At 48.3% G+C, this 14,976-nt stretch overlaps 1 protein-coding gene across 3 annotated transcripts in view; it reads right to left on the reverse strand.

Moving 5' to 3' along the window:
* SEC16A (SEC16 homolog A, endoplasmic reticulum export factor) overlaps positions 1-13,168 on the reverse strand; it is a 27,922-nt gene extending 14,754 nt beyond the window's left edge. For 2 of the 3 annotated variants that reach the window (XM_054284435.1, XM_054284433.1), the window contains exons 1-5: positions 13,121-13,168; positions 5,948-9,672; positions 5,160-5,302; positions 2,637-2,722; positions 1,813-1,942 (exon numbers count right to left, since the gene is read on the reverse strand). In XM_054284435.1, coding sequence (XP_054140410.1) covers positions 1,813-1,942; positions 2,637-2,722; positions 5,160-5,302; positions 5,948-9,598 — 4,010 coding nt within the window. In that variant the 5' untranslated portion in view covers positions 9,599-9,672; positions 13,121-13,168. The remainder of the gene's footprint in view (positions 1-1,812; positions 1,943-2,636; positions 2,723-5,159; positions 5,303-5,947; positions 9,673-13,120) is intronic. The other variant, XM_054284434.1, reaches the window with a different exon arrangement.
* Between the last annotated feature and the right edge of the window lie 1,808 nt (positions 13,169-14,976).

Raw genomic sequence — 14,976 nt, forward strand, 5'->3', positions numbered from 1 at the left:
ACAGCAGGAGTGAGCTCAGGGGGGCACACACACAGGAGTGAGCTCAGGAGGGCACACACACAGCAGGGGTGAGCTCAGGAGGGCACACACACAGGAGTGAGCTCAGGGGGGCACACACACAGCAGGGGTGAGCTCAGGAGGGCACACACACACAGGAGTGAGCTCAGGGGGGCACACACACAGGAGTGAGCTCAGGAGGGCACACACACACAGGAGTGAGCTCAGGGGGGCACACACACAGCAGGAGTGAGCTCAGGGGGGCACACACACAGGAGTGAGCTCAGGAGGGCACACACACAGCAGGAGTGAGCTCAGGAGGGCACACACACAGCAGGAGTGAGCTCAGGGGGGCACACACACAGGAGTGAGCTCAGGAGGGCACACACACAGCAGGAGTGAGCTCAGGAGGGCACACACACAGCAGGAGTGAGCTCAGGGGGGCACACACACAGCAGGAGTGAGCTCAGACACCCGCGGGGCTCAGGGAGGAAAGCTGGACTGTCACAGGCATCTTTCATGAAAATCCTTTCCTTAGGGTTTTTCCTCCTGAGAAGCTGGGAGGTCTCAGGAACCAAATGTAAACAATGATTATCTGCTGCTGTGGAATGCAACAGGTGCATCTGTGATTGGTCTCATGTGGTTGTTTCTAATTAATGGCCAATCACAGTCAGCTGGCCCAGATTCTCTGTCTGAGCCAGCTCACAAGCCTTTGTTATCATTCTTTCTTTTTCTACTCTTAGCCAGCCTTCTGATGAAACCCTTTCTTCTATTCTTTTAGTATAGTTTTAATGTAATATATATCATAAAATAATAAATCAGCCTTCTGAAACACGGAGTCAGATCCTCATCTCTTCCCTCACCCTCAGACCCCTGTGAACACGGTCACACTGGACCTTGGTGCAGTTTGTTTGGGGGATCCCCAGGGCGCCCCTAAGCTGTGTGCTCACTGGCAGCAGCAGGCAGGCAAGGAGACTCCATACAGATTCTGGGGGTGCTGATTAGATGAGGGGTTATTGGGGTTCCCACCCCAAGTGGGACCATCCTCATATCCACATACAGAAACAACCAATGGCCCTCAACCTTCGTAAAAACCACCAAATCCTGAAAATCATCACGACGCCCTAACTCATCTCCCAGCACCATCAAATATCTCAACATGATGACATTTCAGATCTCTATTAGGTGTTTGCTTGGTTTCTGAGGGAGAAGGGGCAGAGAGGGAGAGCCTAGGGAGAGAAGGGCCAAGAGAGGTTTGGGATCCCCGGCACAGCCTAACAGGGAGATTCAAAGTGGGCGCAGAGTAAGACTTGAGCCAGTGGGATTACAGATCCACAATCCTCCCCTGCAGTATCACAGGCTTGGAATAACCCTACATTTTGGAGGGGTGAGACAGAGAATACCATTTAATTAAAATGTAACACCACAGGACCTCACTCCAGAAGGGCTCTTAAATCTGCCTACACCGAGGCTGTTGTTACAGTAAACAGACATTCCTTCACGGAGTTCATCCGGATTTTTCAAGATCAAGACCAACATTATACTCAGAGCGTGTTCTGAAAACCCACAGAATGTTAAACTGGTTTAAAAACAAATCCTGCTACCTTCAATCCCTCTCTCAGAGTGATGTGACAGCTCATCTGGTTTCCCTCAATGACCTATGTTAAAGCTACAGAAAGAACTAGCAACACACACACACACTAGCAACTGCACTGTGAAATCTGTGTAACACTGCATTGTAACAGCCTGCTCCAGAGAATCTGCTGCCCCAGCTCTGGAAAGAGCACTGGGAGAACGTGGATTGACTGGACAAACCTGCTGCCATAAGGATATGCTTCTCTCTTCTGGTAAGGGTTGTGCTCAGCATCATACCAGTACCTCTGGTCATAACTCCTCGGGTCTCTGTACCTGGGGTCGTATGGGTATCGCTCCCAGCGACTTGGATCTTTGGAAAACAAACAGAAATGGTTCAGATACTGGTAGGTTTTAACTATTATCTTTTTCTGCTCATTTCTCTTTAATTACAAGCTGGTTTGGTCCTGAAGCACAGAGCAAACCCAAAGAAATGTACTTAAAGCTACATAAATATGTCCACTCCTTTTTACTTTAAAAAAAGTTTAAAAAATCAATTTTACACCTTTCAGAGAAACATGGTTGTTAGAATTAGTTACTCCTGAGGGGTCAGTGTTTGCCATCAGATCTTTTCTAACATCTTTAAACCTCAATCCTACTATTTGTTATGAGATTCACAGAATCTCTGTGATCAGTCTGCAGAGTGCCAAGCAAAACATCTCAGGATGTGGACAGATGTTGCTCAAACCCCTCCAGGCACTACACAAACAATTACCTCCAGACTCCCAACGCCAGTATGTCTCAGGGAGCACTTAGATAATGATGGACAAAACCAAAATCCAGTCATGAGTCAACTCTACACCCACCTGAAATTCACTTTACAGGTTTGCCTTCAGGTCACACACCAAGGACACACCCCAGTGAAAGGCAGCCTTGCACCACATGGAACAAAACTGTTCTGTACCCTTACAATGGAGAGGGTTTGCACAAAGGAAAGGCAAACTTAAGGCCTGAGTGAGGAAAATCTATGGGGAAAAAAAAAATCAGAGTTGTTTTGGACACCTCACCTCCATAATCATAGGAGTTTGGGTAATAGCCTGAATAATAATCACTCCATCCACCTTTTCCATAATAATCTTCTGTATACCCTTGCCTGCAAGAAAGCAAACCAGTATGAAAAAAGTTGTTATTCCTCCTTAATCTCTTCTAAATTCAGCAGGAGGTAGGAAAAACTCTATGTCCCAATTGATTAGACAGAGTTGCATAGTTAAAATAATGCATTTCCAAGAAACCAAGGAGTCACAAAATTAAGACTTTACAGCCCAATATACCACTAAATTGTTGTGTGCCATTGAAAGCTGTCAGCCCTTAGCATACAGTAATTTAGTGGCTTTATAAACTGCTTTGGTGATAAGTTTAATTACTTACAGACAATTATTCATAAAAACTACTGCTATAATTAGCATCCTTTGAACTGTCTCAACAGAGAAGTCAACAATTTAACAATTCATTAAGAAATAATAGCTCCCCCAAATTTAACAGTGTTTTACTATATAGCTCATAATGAAGAAAATACTCATTTACAGAGCTGATTGTCCAAACAAGCACAAAAGCCTGGCTAAAACCAGCACAGCAAAGTAAGAATCAGTGCATACAAAAAGACGATTTCTTCTGATGAAAAAATAAAGATGTGGCCTTTATTTGGAATATCATGAGCCTTTATTATACAACATTTTCACATTATCTTAGAATTTCTGAAAAAAGCCAGAGGATGAATGTTAGATGAAAAATGCAGTGTCTACATGTATGTATAATTTATGTAATGGACATAAATTATATATATACATTATATATATATATATAAAATGTACATATATTATATATATGCGTATATATACACACATATATACGTATATATACATTATATGTAATTTACATAAATTATATATATATAATGTACATAGATTATATATATTATATATAAAAATATATATATTATGTATATATTATATACATCCATGTATGTTTGTACCTACAGAGGTGCATGAATCTCACAAACACACCTGGGCACACACACAGCAGGTGAAGGTATTTAATGCCAATTTGGAGTGATGGAAACTTCCACCTTTCCTTACAACTGGTCCTACAACTCAGACAGCAAACTCCAGAGTGGCCCAGCGAGTGCAGGAGCGTGGGAAGCCTGCTAGCACAGCCCTCACCCTGCAGAGGAGCTCTGATCTTATCACACCAGCCTCAGCCACCCAACCAGTCTCTCCAGAGAGATCTCACTCCTTTCTCCAAGCAGAGTTTCCAAAGCTGCTGTGCCACCACTGCACATTCAGGGCAGTTTCACACACACACAGAGCTCTGCTGCCCTGCAGCTGCACACCACAGTCCCTGTCTGTCTGCACTGGCACTCACAGCAGCCCTGACACAGCCACTTCGAGCAGGCTTTGATCTGCCCACTGCCACGTAGAGAAACTTTAACCCCTTCTAAAAACAGCACCTCAGGAAGTGCTACTAGAGGTTATCATCTCATTTCAAGAGCTCACAGCACACTTAAATTCACTTTAGAAAATGGTAAAAGTTATCACATGGAGCTACAGCCATTGTTTTGCTCTCCTCAAGATCAAAATACATCTATAATCTTCTGGAGATGGTAAATAAAATGCGATATTTGTAACTTGATCACTGCTCCATGAGTGAACTACCAACAACAGACAAACATTACAAAGGGTTTAATCATTTCCAGACAAGAGTTTCTCTCTGTAGCAAAGCGGGTAACAAAAATAACATTTTGTCATTAATTTGAAGTTCATACAAATAACTTACACAATTATCATCAGAAAGCAGCAATCTCTTCAAGGTAATTTGCTGCTTCTTGCTTGAGTAGAGATTTAATCCTGTTTTTATTTAATATTTTCAAGTAGCATCTGAACACATTGTTTCTCCTCTCTCAAATGTCTTTATTTTGTATTAATCAGACAGATCAAGGCTTTTAAGTTTCCCTAATAGTGAAATGAGTGGGTGGGACATGCCCACACAGCACCTCTGCCACCCAGACCACATTCTGGGAGCTTTGTGAGGAAAGCTTATCCACACAAATGGATCCAACACAGCACCAGGATGCTGTCACCTGACTCACCACTCCCTTCTGAGCACCTGAACCACTGTGTATCCATGGTGCTTGCAAGGCAAATCTCACCCAATGTGCAAAACTGCCATTCATTAACAGACCAAGGGGCCTCCTGCTTAAGTGCAAGGCAGAAAATAAATGAGTATTGATTAACAACTCCATGACCTGCACTGCTCTTTCACAGCAAACATCAGCACTGAGGCTATCACAGTGACTTCCTGCCTGGCAGAAACACCAACAACCCCCAAAGAACTGAATAAAAGGAACAAGCAAGAGGAAAGGCTGGGGAATTGCATCCTTCCCAGACATGGCATTTGACACCGTCCATCCCTGAGGCAGCACACAAAGAGGTTTTGAATTCCTCCCTGTGGTTTATGCTGTAAAACTTCAACAGGCACCACCACCCTCCCTGCTTTGGGGTACCCAAATCTTGTCTCAGCCGAGGATCACCCACCTGGAGGCAGGTCTGTCAGAGCAGTGGCTGGCCCTGGAGCTGGGCCGCTCGGGCTCGGGGTAGCGGTAACTGCCGGGCTCCATGTAGGCAGCGCTGCCCTCGTAGTGCCGGTACCGGGGGTCGTACTGCCCGTAGCTGTCCTCCTGCAAGAGCACAGGCAAGGGAAAGGCTGAGCACCCCCAAAATGAACAGTTCAAACCAAAATACATCACCATTCACACCACTGCAGTGAGCCACAGCTGTCCTGCAAGAGCACAGGCAAGGGGAAAGGCTGAGCACCTCCAAAATTAACAGTTCAAACCAAAAAACCATCACCATTCGCACCACTGCAGTGACACCTGAAGAGATGGAGGTTAATAAACTACAGCTTAACTTTTATTACTTTTTGTGGCAGGAGTTATAGTCAAGTTATTAATATCCTAAACTTAAGGCAAAAAACCTCATTATGTCTGGGCTAAAGGCATTTCAACCTTTCTACTAAACCATCAATAATTCAGGCAGCACATAGGAACCAAGTTTGAGCACCTGGACTGCCAACTTTTTCCAAACAAATTGCTATGAGCTGACATCTGTGCCAACCGGAATTGGTATCAGCAACCACTTAAGTTTCCATAATCTTTGCAGTGTCAGTTTTGTTACTGCAGTCTGGACTTTCCCTTACACTTAAACACTTAACGTGAATGCTCTGCTGAACGTTGTTTGTGACACAACTGCTTAAATTCATAACTCAGAAATGAAAATGAATAATACATATGAAGGGGGGGAAAAAGGGAAAAATAGAAACTTACCATGTAATAAAGGTGAGCTGCTGTCCTGGGGTCTGCAGGAGGGTATGGTGGTGGATATGGAGCCTGGTAAGCATCGTAAGGATGTCTGTAGTAGTAGTAAGGGTTCTGGGGTGGACCAAAGGCCTCCTGAGGGGTCTGAGGAGGGGGTGGACGCTGCAGATCTTGCTGCCCGTTGGGTGGCACTGCCTGAGCAGTGCTGGCAGGAGGGGCAGCGGCAGCTGGAGCACCTGGAGGCTGTTCCGACACCGGCTGCTTCCCGGGACTCGTCTGGTCGTACCTTGGCTGGGCTGAACCTCCCTCTTGGGGTCCCCCAGGCTGGGGACGGTTACCCAGCACCTGGCTGTCCCCCTGCTGCATGGCCTTGGCCCCTGTGGAGATCTGGGGGTCTGCAGGAACTGAGGACTGCCCAGATGTTGGTGGCTGCATTTGAGCTGCTTGCATTTGTGGCTGTGCAGCTCGGTCTGCTGCAGCCTGGTGCTGCACATCTTTTGTCACCTGTTGGTAGAAATGTTGTTTGTCAGGCACCTCGGGACGCACCTGAGCAGCACCAGCTGCCTGTTGGGCTGGAGCACCAGAGGGTGACTGATTGTGCACCTGGACAGAATTACTTGTGCTGCTTTTCTCCAACGTCCGTGGCACTGTGTAGTCCAGCACTCCAGCAGCTTCTTTGCTACTTGATTGATTTGCAGAATTATTAGCCTGGGTTATGGAATTAACAGGGGGGACCAGGCCACTTGCACTTCCACTGGGAAGATTTGTCCCAGGAGAAACAGATGAGTTAGACCCTGGCTTGCTAGCAAATTCAGGAACAAGGCCTTCCACATTAACATTCTTTTGCCCTTCTGGACTCAAATTAAGAGGAGTTTTCATAAGCAAGTTTGCAGGCTGATTAGAAGCAGCATCAGAGGAATTAACAGGACTTTGCAATAAATTATGTTTTAACAGATTAGCATTTGGAAGTGCATTAACTAGGAGAGATCCAACTTGCATCACAGGTAGCGGCATGTTTTCCCCACCAGCATGTGAACTTTGGGGACCCATTGCAGGCTTGTCCCCAACTCCAGAGTCCTTCACTGGCTGATTGTTTTCATTGCTGCTTAGCTGATTAGATAGAGAAATAGAAAAATTAATTGGCTGAGCCAAGTTATAGCTTTGATTAGGCTGAGCAATCAGGATAGGCTGATTTTGCAAAGACTCTGTAGGTGGAGAAGACAATAAACTTGCATAACCAGAACTTGCCTGAGACTGAAGTGCTTCCTCCTCTCCCATTTTGGGAGGATTCTCAAGATTTTCAAAAGCTATATTTCCATCCTGGGAGTGCTGCACAGCAATAGTTCCTGGTTTACATGGCTGCTGATTAGCCAGGCCTTCTTCTGGTGGCTGGATGACTTCCACAGTCTGTTTGGCAGGTACATACACTGCAGGGGCAGCAGGAGCTAGGAGAACATTTCCCCCAAAATTCGGTAACTCATTGTGAGCCCATAAAGTTGTTGCTGGGCTATCACACTTCTTAACTGCTCCCTGAGCTCTGGTTGAGGAGCGTCTCTCAGATACTGATTGTATATTTTCCACAACAGGTCCAGAGTGCAGCGTGTTTCCAGCCTCCCCAGTGCCTGGGTGTACCTGAGGCATGTAAATTGTTTCCAGATTATCTGGTGGCTGTTCAAGATTGCCAGGAGATGCAGCAGGCACTGCTGTGTTCTTCTTGATATTCTTTTGGTTTGAGTGGTTCTCTCTTAATTCAACCACCATCTTTGCTTGGTCAATCTCTGCAGGTTTTATACCAACTCCATGGGACCTCACAGGTTCAAAAGAACTATTTGCACTTGTCTGAAACACTCCTGTAGGCTTAGGAGGACTTGGAGTGGGAGGCTGGGATAGATTGCCATGGTAGTTCTTGCTGAGGTTTAGCTCACCTGAATCACCTCCCAGAGGAGAGGAGTCAATCTGTTTGAAGAAGCTGGCAGAGGATTCCTCATCAGGCTTCCCAATTTCCTGCTGGATAAATGTACCGACGTGCTCCGGGGGCCGTGCAGAGCTGGAGCTGCTCCTGTGGCTGATGCTGCTGTAGGTGGAAGAGACGCTGTCTGGCCGGCCAGGGTGAGGTAAGGAGTCAGGAGCCTCCAGGTTTGGTCCTCCTTCAGCATGGCTCACAGCATTCTTGGGAAGCACCTGACCCGGGAAGGATCCGTACCTGTACGGATCGGGACCAGCAGCAGGGGAGGAAGTGTTGATGTTCTGGGGTTCACTTGGCAGCACCTCCTGATTCTGAATGCACTCCAGGTTCTCCACGTTCTCATACTGGGACCCAGCAGCTGGGTCACCTATCTGTGCCTTGTCATCACCAGCAAACAGAGAGTGCTTCCCAGCCTGTGCCTCCTGATGGCTGACAAGTTTAGGGAAGTACTGGGCATCCATTCCTTTCTGTACCATGTCACCAGCTGAACCCAGCTGTGCCTGAGAGAGAATATTGGTTGCCACCTGCTGAGGATGCACAGGCTGGTGATACAGGGAGGCTGAATTTTGCTGACAGGCATCAAACTCTGTTTTCTCCGTTACGTATTTTTTCTCAGATGAAAGTATTTCTTCATTTTCTGCCTCATCCCCTTTGAAGAACATGGAGAGAGTTCCTGGATCTCGATCTGTGGGAACAGATCTATTTGACGTTTCAGACATAGCTGAAGACTGGTTTTTGGGGTTGTTTTCCTGAGCTGTGGGAAGGACAAAACCCGAGTCTTGCAAAGGTGGCTGTGGGTAAAACTGTTCCTGGTAAGGTTGGTTTGCCCAAGGGTTAGTGATGTCTGTGTTCTGCCTAAACACATTTCCAGGCTGGATGCTGTTCATGTGATGGCTGCTGTTTGCAGGGCCATTTTTGCCATTCCTCTCACAAGCAGCGGGTAAAGGCGCTTGCACAATGTTTTGTGGAACTCCTTGGTGCCCAGGGCCCTGTGGGACATTTGTGTGTGGAGGAGGGTGAGAAGCGCTGACGGAAGGCTGAGAAATGTTGTGAACGTCAGTGTGAGGAGACGGCTCAGGATAGGGCACAAAATTGCGAACTGGAGACTGCAGATTGCCTGGGACGGGCCTCCACTGGGGCCCAGGCTGCTGGGGAGGTGGTGGGAAGAGCGCTGCCGTGGTGGGTGCTGAAGCTGCATCATTTGCATCTCTGCCAACATCCTGCCTAGCTGCAGCTTTGCTCGCTGCAGAAACCGCCCCAGGATGCACACTGAAAGAATTTTCCACTGCTGCTCCTGGGTTATAATGCAAGGGCGCCGCAGGCCCACGGAGTCCAACATCAGCGTTGGGATCTGCAGCACTATTTATAACATACCCCGGGGACGGAGAGGGAACTGGAGCACTGGGAAAGCTACTGGTGCCTACCCCTGCCTGAGGCACGGGAGCCGGCAGGGAGCCGTGTGGTCCATGCGGTGGGAACGCGGCCGGAGCGCTGCCCTTGGGCGGGTGATCCAGCGGGGAGCCCTGCGGGGTTTGCCGGCCGAAGGCGAACGGGTCTGTCACGGGCGGCACCGGCGCGGCCGCGGCGTTGGCCCGCCTGCCCAGGGGGCTGTTCCTCCAGTACATGTTGCGAGCCACGCCGGCCGCAGGAGGAGGAGCCGCCCCCGGGGGGACAGGCTGCGGTGGCTGCTGCATGGCGGCCTCCTGGCACGGTCACACGGTGACAAACCACCTGCGGAGGCAGCGCAGAGATCTCTTCTTCTGGCCTGCTGGGACAACACAGGTACAAGTCAGTTCCCTTCCTCACAATATGTGCAGCACTTAAGCGAGTTTTATTTTAGAAACAAAATCACTCGAAGAATTTGAAGTGGAAAATATCTCCCTTTTCTTCCAAGTGCATAAGGAACTGACAGACTCCACTGTACTTCTAAATCCAGTCCAGCATTAATGAAGTGTAAGGCTGTGTGGTACCAATGCACATTATTTAACAATTCTATTAAATAGACCCAAGTATGACTAATGAAACACAGTTCAGACCCATACTGGTGTCAAACCCTCCAGTGGTATCCCACTGCTACATTTCCCAATAATCTGCATCGCAGACAGGACTGGAACAGAGCCTGCAGCACCATGCCCTGCTCAATTTAATGATGAAGAGTTCAGAAGTCATTATCTAACTCTAATTCTGTTAGAGATGATCTTCAGCCCTGCTGCACTGGCACTCCATGTGACTGAACCTTTACACAGGTAAGATGAGAAGCATCCCTAGAAGGAATTCATCAGATGTTATCACCCTTAAACTTTTGGTTTAACCAGGAAAACATGGTGTGACTCAGTATTGTTATTTATTGTGAGAAAGGCAATTGCATCTTCATCACAAATATTCTCTCTTCTAGATGAATTCTGCACAGCAAAAGTGCATTTAAGGATAGAAAACCAATCAAGTACCCCCTTCTATCAATGAACATTCTCACTGTAACACCAGTGGGCTCTGGCACAGTATCAGGGCTACAGCTGCACCTCAGGGTGGAAAGGACACGCTCAGAAGTAATCCAACCCCAGCTCCAAACAATACAGGCAGGAATCTGGTACACAAAGTTCAGTAAATTCATCAGGGTGTCTTTTTCAATTTTGTCACCTCTTAGCAATCTGGGGAGGATGGAGGCTGACAAACCAGAGGAATTCATCAATTTCCAGGGGAGCTCAGTGAAGCCTTAGCAGCATATGGTGATCTTGTTTTCTCATAGTACACAATAAAGATTGTTTACAACATGCAGAGTGAAGTACCCACAGCAATTGCTCCACACCAGATGCATTTCTGCTTATAAAAGAAAAAAGCTGTGCAATTCTTATTTGGAGCTCTTCTAAGATTCAGCATCTTGTTACTAAGAGTAATAAAACTGGAAGCCAGAAAAGTCAGATGTTTGTAATCAGGACAAAACTGTAATAGCTCCAGAGAAGTTCAAATGCAATGCACTTCTGGTTTCTTGTTATCAAAAATACTATATGAAGTCCATAGAGATTTATACCTAAAAGTTCCAATAAAAAGCACACTGGAGTACAACAGCCTTTGCTGGACAGCAGGACAACTTCTCCTGAAGAAAAATCTCTCCAACACCCTGTGTATTATCCAAGCTCCTCTTCCAGAGTTAACAGAGCCTCTCAATTTCTCCCCCATATCCACATACCCCACAGCCATACCTACAGTTAAGACTCCATAAATTTGTGTTTTATTAAGGTGAGAAGGACAACACCAAACAGATTTCCACAGAGGCATTAGAGCTCCATCAGTTTCAGGCATTACTTGCATTGTGCATTCACCATTCCTTTCAAAGCACAGCTGCTGAATTCCATCAAGGAATGCTTACAAAGAGGTTTCAGGACTTGCAGTGTCTTATTTTAAAAAAAAATAATAATACTTTACCATATTTTTGTAACAGCCAGCACCAGTAATTAGCTAAAAAAGATATTAAGTGTAAAGTCCTACTTTAAGGCAGAACTTGCCATTCCTCTGACAGGATCTTTGATGGTGCATGACAGAGGTTCAATATGAGGGATCAGCTTCCACAGAAGCAAAGTTAATATTAACAGACTGCACACAGAAGTAAAAGCAAGCAAGATCTGAGGAACTGAGTCCAAATAAAATGAACGTGTCCATGTCAGGTAATTTAAACAGAAGATAACTCAGTGCTACTGACCCTCCCTTGTGCCTTATCCAGCACTAACAGAAATGCTGATTTTAAGGAATTTAGAAATAACTGCACAAGTTAAGAGCAATCCACCTCTGCTTTGTATAGTTTGGAAATTCTCATATTTCAGCTGGTTTATTAATTGATAAAGCAGAGCAGCCTGCTAAACATGAGTCACCAGGACTAACAATTGCAGAAGGTGTTTCCAGGCATACCAAAAAAACATTGCCAAAGAGGAAAAAAATAATAAAACCCTCTAGACAAGGCCATAAAATTAAGTTCATCTAATGAGCTCTATAGCTTCATCTATAAAGAAATAATTCCTTTGGGGGCAATTAATTTAAACCTATCTAAATAAATTACTCTTAAATAGAATAACTATGCCCATAAAGCAGGTTACAGAAGGCTAATATTAACTTTCATCCTCACACATGAATAAAACAATAAATAACATACTCACATACAGATTCCTAGTAAAAACAAAGTGACCAAAAAAGCAAAACCAGAAACTGCAATCTCAAATACAGGAACAGCTGGAAAAATGAGATTTGCAGCTTTAAAATCAGCAAGTGCTTTTTCAGTTTTATCTCATGTAGACAGCTGCACATCTGCACACATGTGGGTGACAGATTGAACACACTCTGCATCATTCACTCTCCCGACAGATTCCTACCCGGCTTTTCCTCAACAGCAACCGGAGCTACAAATGTTATCCTCTTAAAATGTAGCAACAGGAGAACTTTAAACAGGCACAGGGCAAGTTTAAAGAGATCCAGGGAAAAAAAAAGTCCTTCCCTGTGAGGGTGGGGATGCCCAGAGCAGCTGTGGCTGCCCTGGATCCCTGCAAGTATCCCTGGACGGGGCTTGGAGCACCCTGGGCCAGTGGAAGGTGTCCCTGCCATGGCAGGGGCTGGAATTTGATGATTTTTAGGGTCCCTTCCAACACAAACCAGCCCGTCACTCCATCAAAACAGCTCTTTGGGAACCGAAAGCCCAAAGCGTTCCCGTTTATTCCGACAGGAGCCTGGCTGCCGGTTCTCCAGCTCCGCACTCCTGAGTCAGCACCAGTTGCACCGACCTGGGGCACCTGAGAGCCGCAAACACAGCCCTGCCCCGGGCCCGGCGCTGTCGGAGGGGACACACGATAGCCGGCATCGGTCCGAACCTCCTCCCCGCCGCACCCCACGGAAAAACCCACGGAGCCCGGCGGAGCGTCCCCGTCCCACCGCCCCACTCGAAACCGCCCGGAGCTCCCCAAATCCTGCGGGGAAACACCGGACAGCGCGGCCCGGACTGCGGCAGCGCCTTCGCCCCTCCTTGCGGCACCACAGCCCTCCCCAGCCGGGCCGGGGGCCGAGCCCGGGGCTGCGGGACCCGCCGGCTCCCGGCGCTGCGACAGCCCCGAGGCCCTCGCTGAGGCACGGCGGGGTGGGCACCGGGCACACCGGGGCCCGCGCCTCCAGCCCGACGCTGCCCGCGCAGCCCACCCGGGACCCGCGGCCCTCCCTCCGGGCGCGCCCCGCGGTACCTGGCAGCCCCCGCCGGCCGCGGCCCCTCAGCAGCGGGCGCGGGCGCCGCCGCCCCGCACGGCCCCAGCGCCGGCCGCCGCCATCTTGGCACATCCGGCTCGGGCTTCCGCCGCCGCCGCCGACGTGTCACGGCGCGGCGCGCGATGACGTCGCGGCGGCGCGCGCAGCCTGCGGTGTTGCTGTCCGGCGGCGGGAGGGGCCGCGTGTTCGAATCCCGGCTGGGACGGTTGCGGGATTGAAGGTCGCGGGTTCGAGTCCCGTTCGGAGCGCCTCGTCCCGGTGTCTCCCCTGTGCCACCGGGATCTCGCCTCTGCGCCGGGGAGTGGCGGAGCGCGGTGCCGTGAGGGTCCCATGCAGGTCCCGGTGCCCCCGGTTGGCCGGAGCGGGTGCAGTGGCGCGGCTGGCCGCCAGGGCGGGACAGAGCTCCGCCGCTCCGGGGCCGCTCCCGGGGGAGCCGCTGCCCATCGCGGGCCGGGGGCTGCCGGAGCTGAGAAATCCGAGTTGTAGCCACGGAAAATGAGATTCTGCCTCACAGAGCGAAGCTGCACAGCGAGGTCCTGTCCTGCACGTCCGTGGGGGCCTAATTAGGAAAGGCTCATTAACTGGGGGAGGCTGGGGTGCACGTGTCCAAGAACAGCAGAATCAGAAACGAATCCCAGAATCCTTAAGGCTGAAAAATCCCTCCAAGATTACCGAGTGCCATATTCAACACTAAACCCTGTCCCCTAGTACCACATCCCTGTGCCCTTTGGGACACTCTGGGGATGATGGTTCCAGCACTGCTCCAAGGCTTAGCCACCCTTTCTATGAGTCAATGCGAAAGTGAAATTTGGGAAAATTAAATTAGCCAAACTAAGCCTTCCCTGGCACAACTGGAGGCCGTTTCCTCTCACCCTGTCCCTTGGTATCATAATATTGATATATTGATATATATTGATATATTGTTCCTTGAGTCCATCCTCCTGTTGAGGAGCTGTGCACAGGGAGAATGAGATGATGGACAGGGACAACGAGATGATCTTGAAGGTCCCTTCCAACCACACCAGTCTGTGACTCCATGAAAACAGCTCTTTGGGAATCAAAAGCCCAGAAGCAGCACAAAACATTCCCTCCTGAGCCTCCTTTTCTCCAGGCTGAGCCCCCCCAGCCACCCCTGGTGCTCCAGACCCTTCATCAGCTTCCCTCCGTGAATTGCAGCTTTATTTTACATAAACACGGAGCTTTTTTAGGGGGCTGAACCTCCTATTCCAACCACCAGAGAAATATCTGCCATTCCCTGTGCTGACACTGTCCCACCCTGCGCCCAACAAGCCCTGGAGAGGAAAACACAAGGAGCTAAACAAACATCTTAATCAGGGGTCGTTATCAGTGCAGAGCTGTTCCTGTACTCCCATCATTAAAGCAGGGGAATATCCTCAAAGCCCCGGCCAGGCAGGGGAAGCAGCACTTTGATGCTGGTGTGGGAACCAGAGGCAGCGCTGTGATTTTTAAGTGCCTTTCATCTCCCTCTTTTGTAGGAACATTCGTCTAAACCAGCTTGTCAAATACAATTTCCCTGTGCAGGCATGAGTTGCAGATAAAGCCCTGGTTCTCCCTTGATACCTCCCCCAACAGGTGTAATCTGAGGAAACATGGTTTTAATTAGCCTGATTGGCTTTTTTGTGTGCTAAACAGCATCAATAGCTCACATCTGTGTCTATAGTTGGATATTTATGTTACATATTTAACCCCCTTATACAGGGGTACACAATGGAAACATCAACAATGGGTTCTCACCTTTGCTGTTCTCTTGATATGTATGTGATTGTAAAGAATTTCCACATTAAAGCATGCAATTTCTTTTTAACCTGAAGTT

Source organism: Melozone crissalis, unplaced genomic scaffold (genome assembly GCF_028551555.1).
Source record: "Melozone crissalis strain CALT ecotype California unplaced genomic scaffold, PUWL_Pcris_2 ptg000041l_1, whole genome shotgun sequence".
NCBI lineage: Eukaryota > Metazoa > Chordata > Aves > Passeriformes > Passerellidae > Melozone > Melozone crissalis.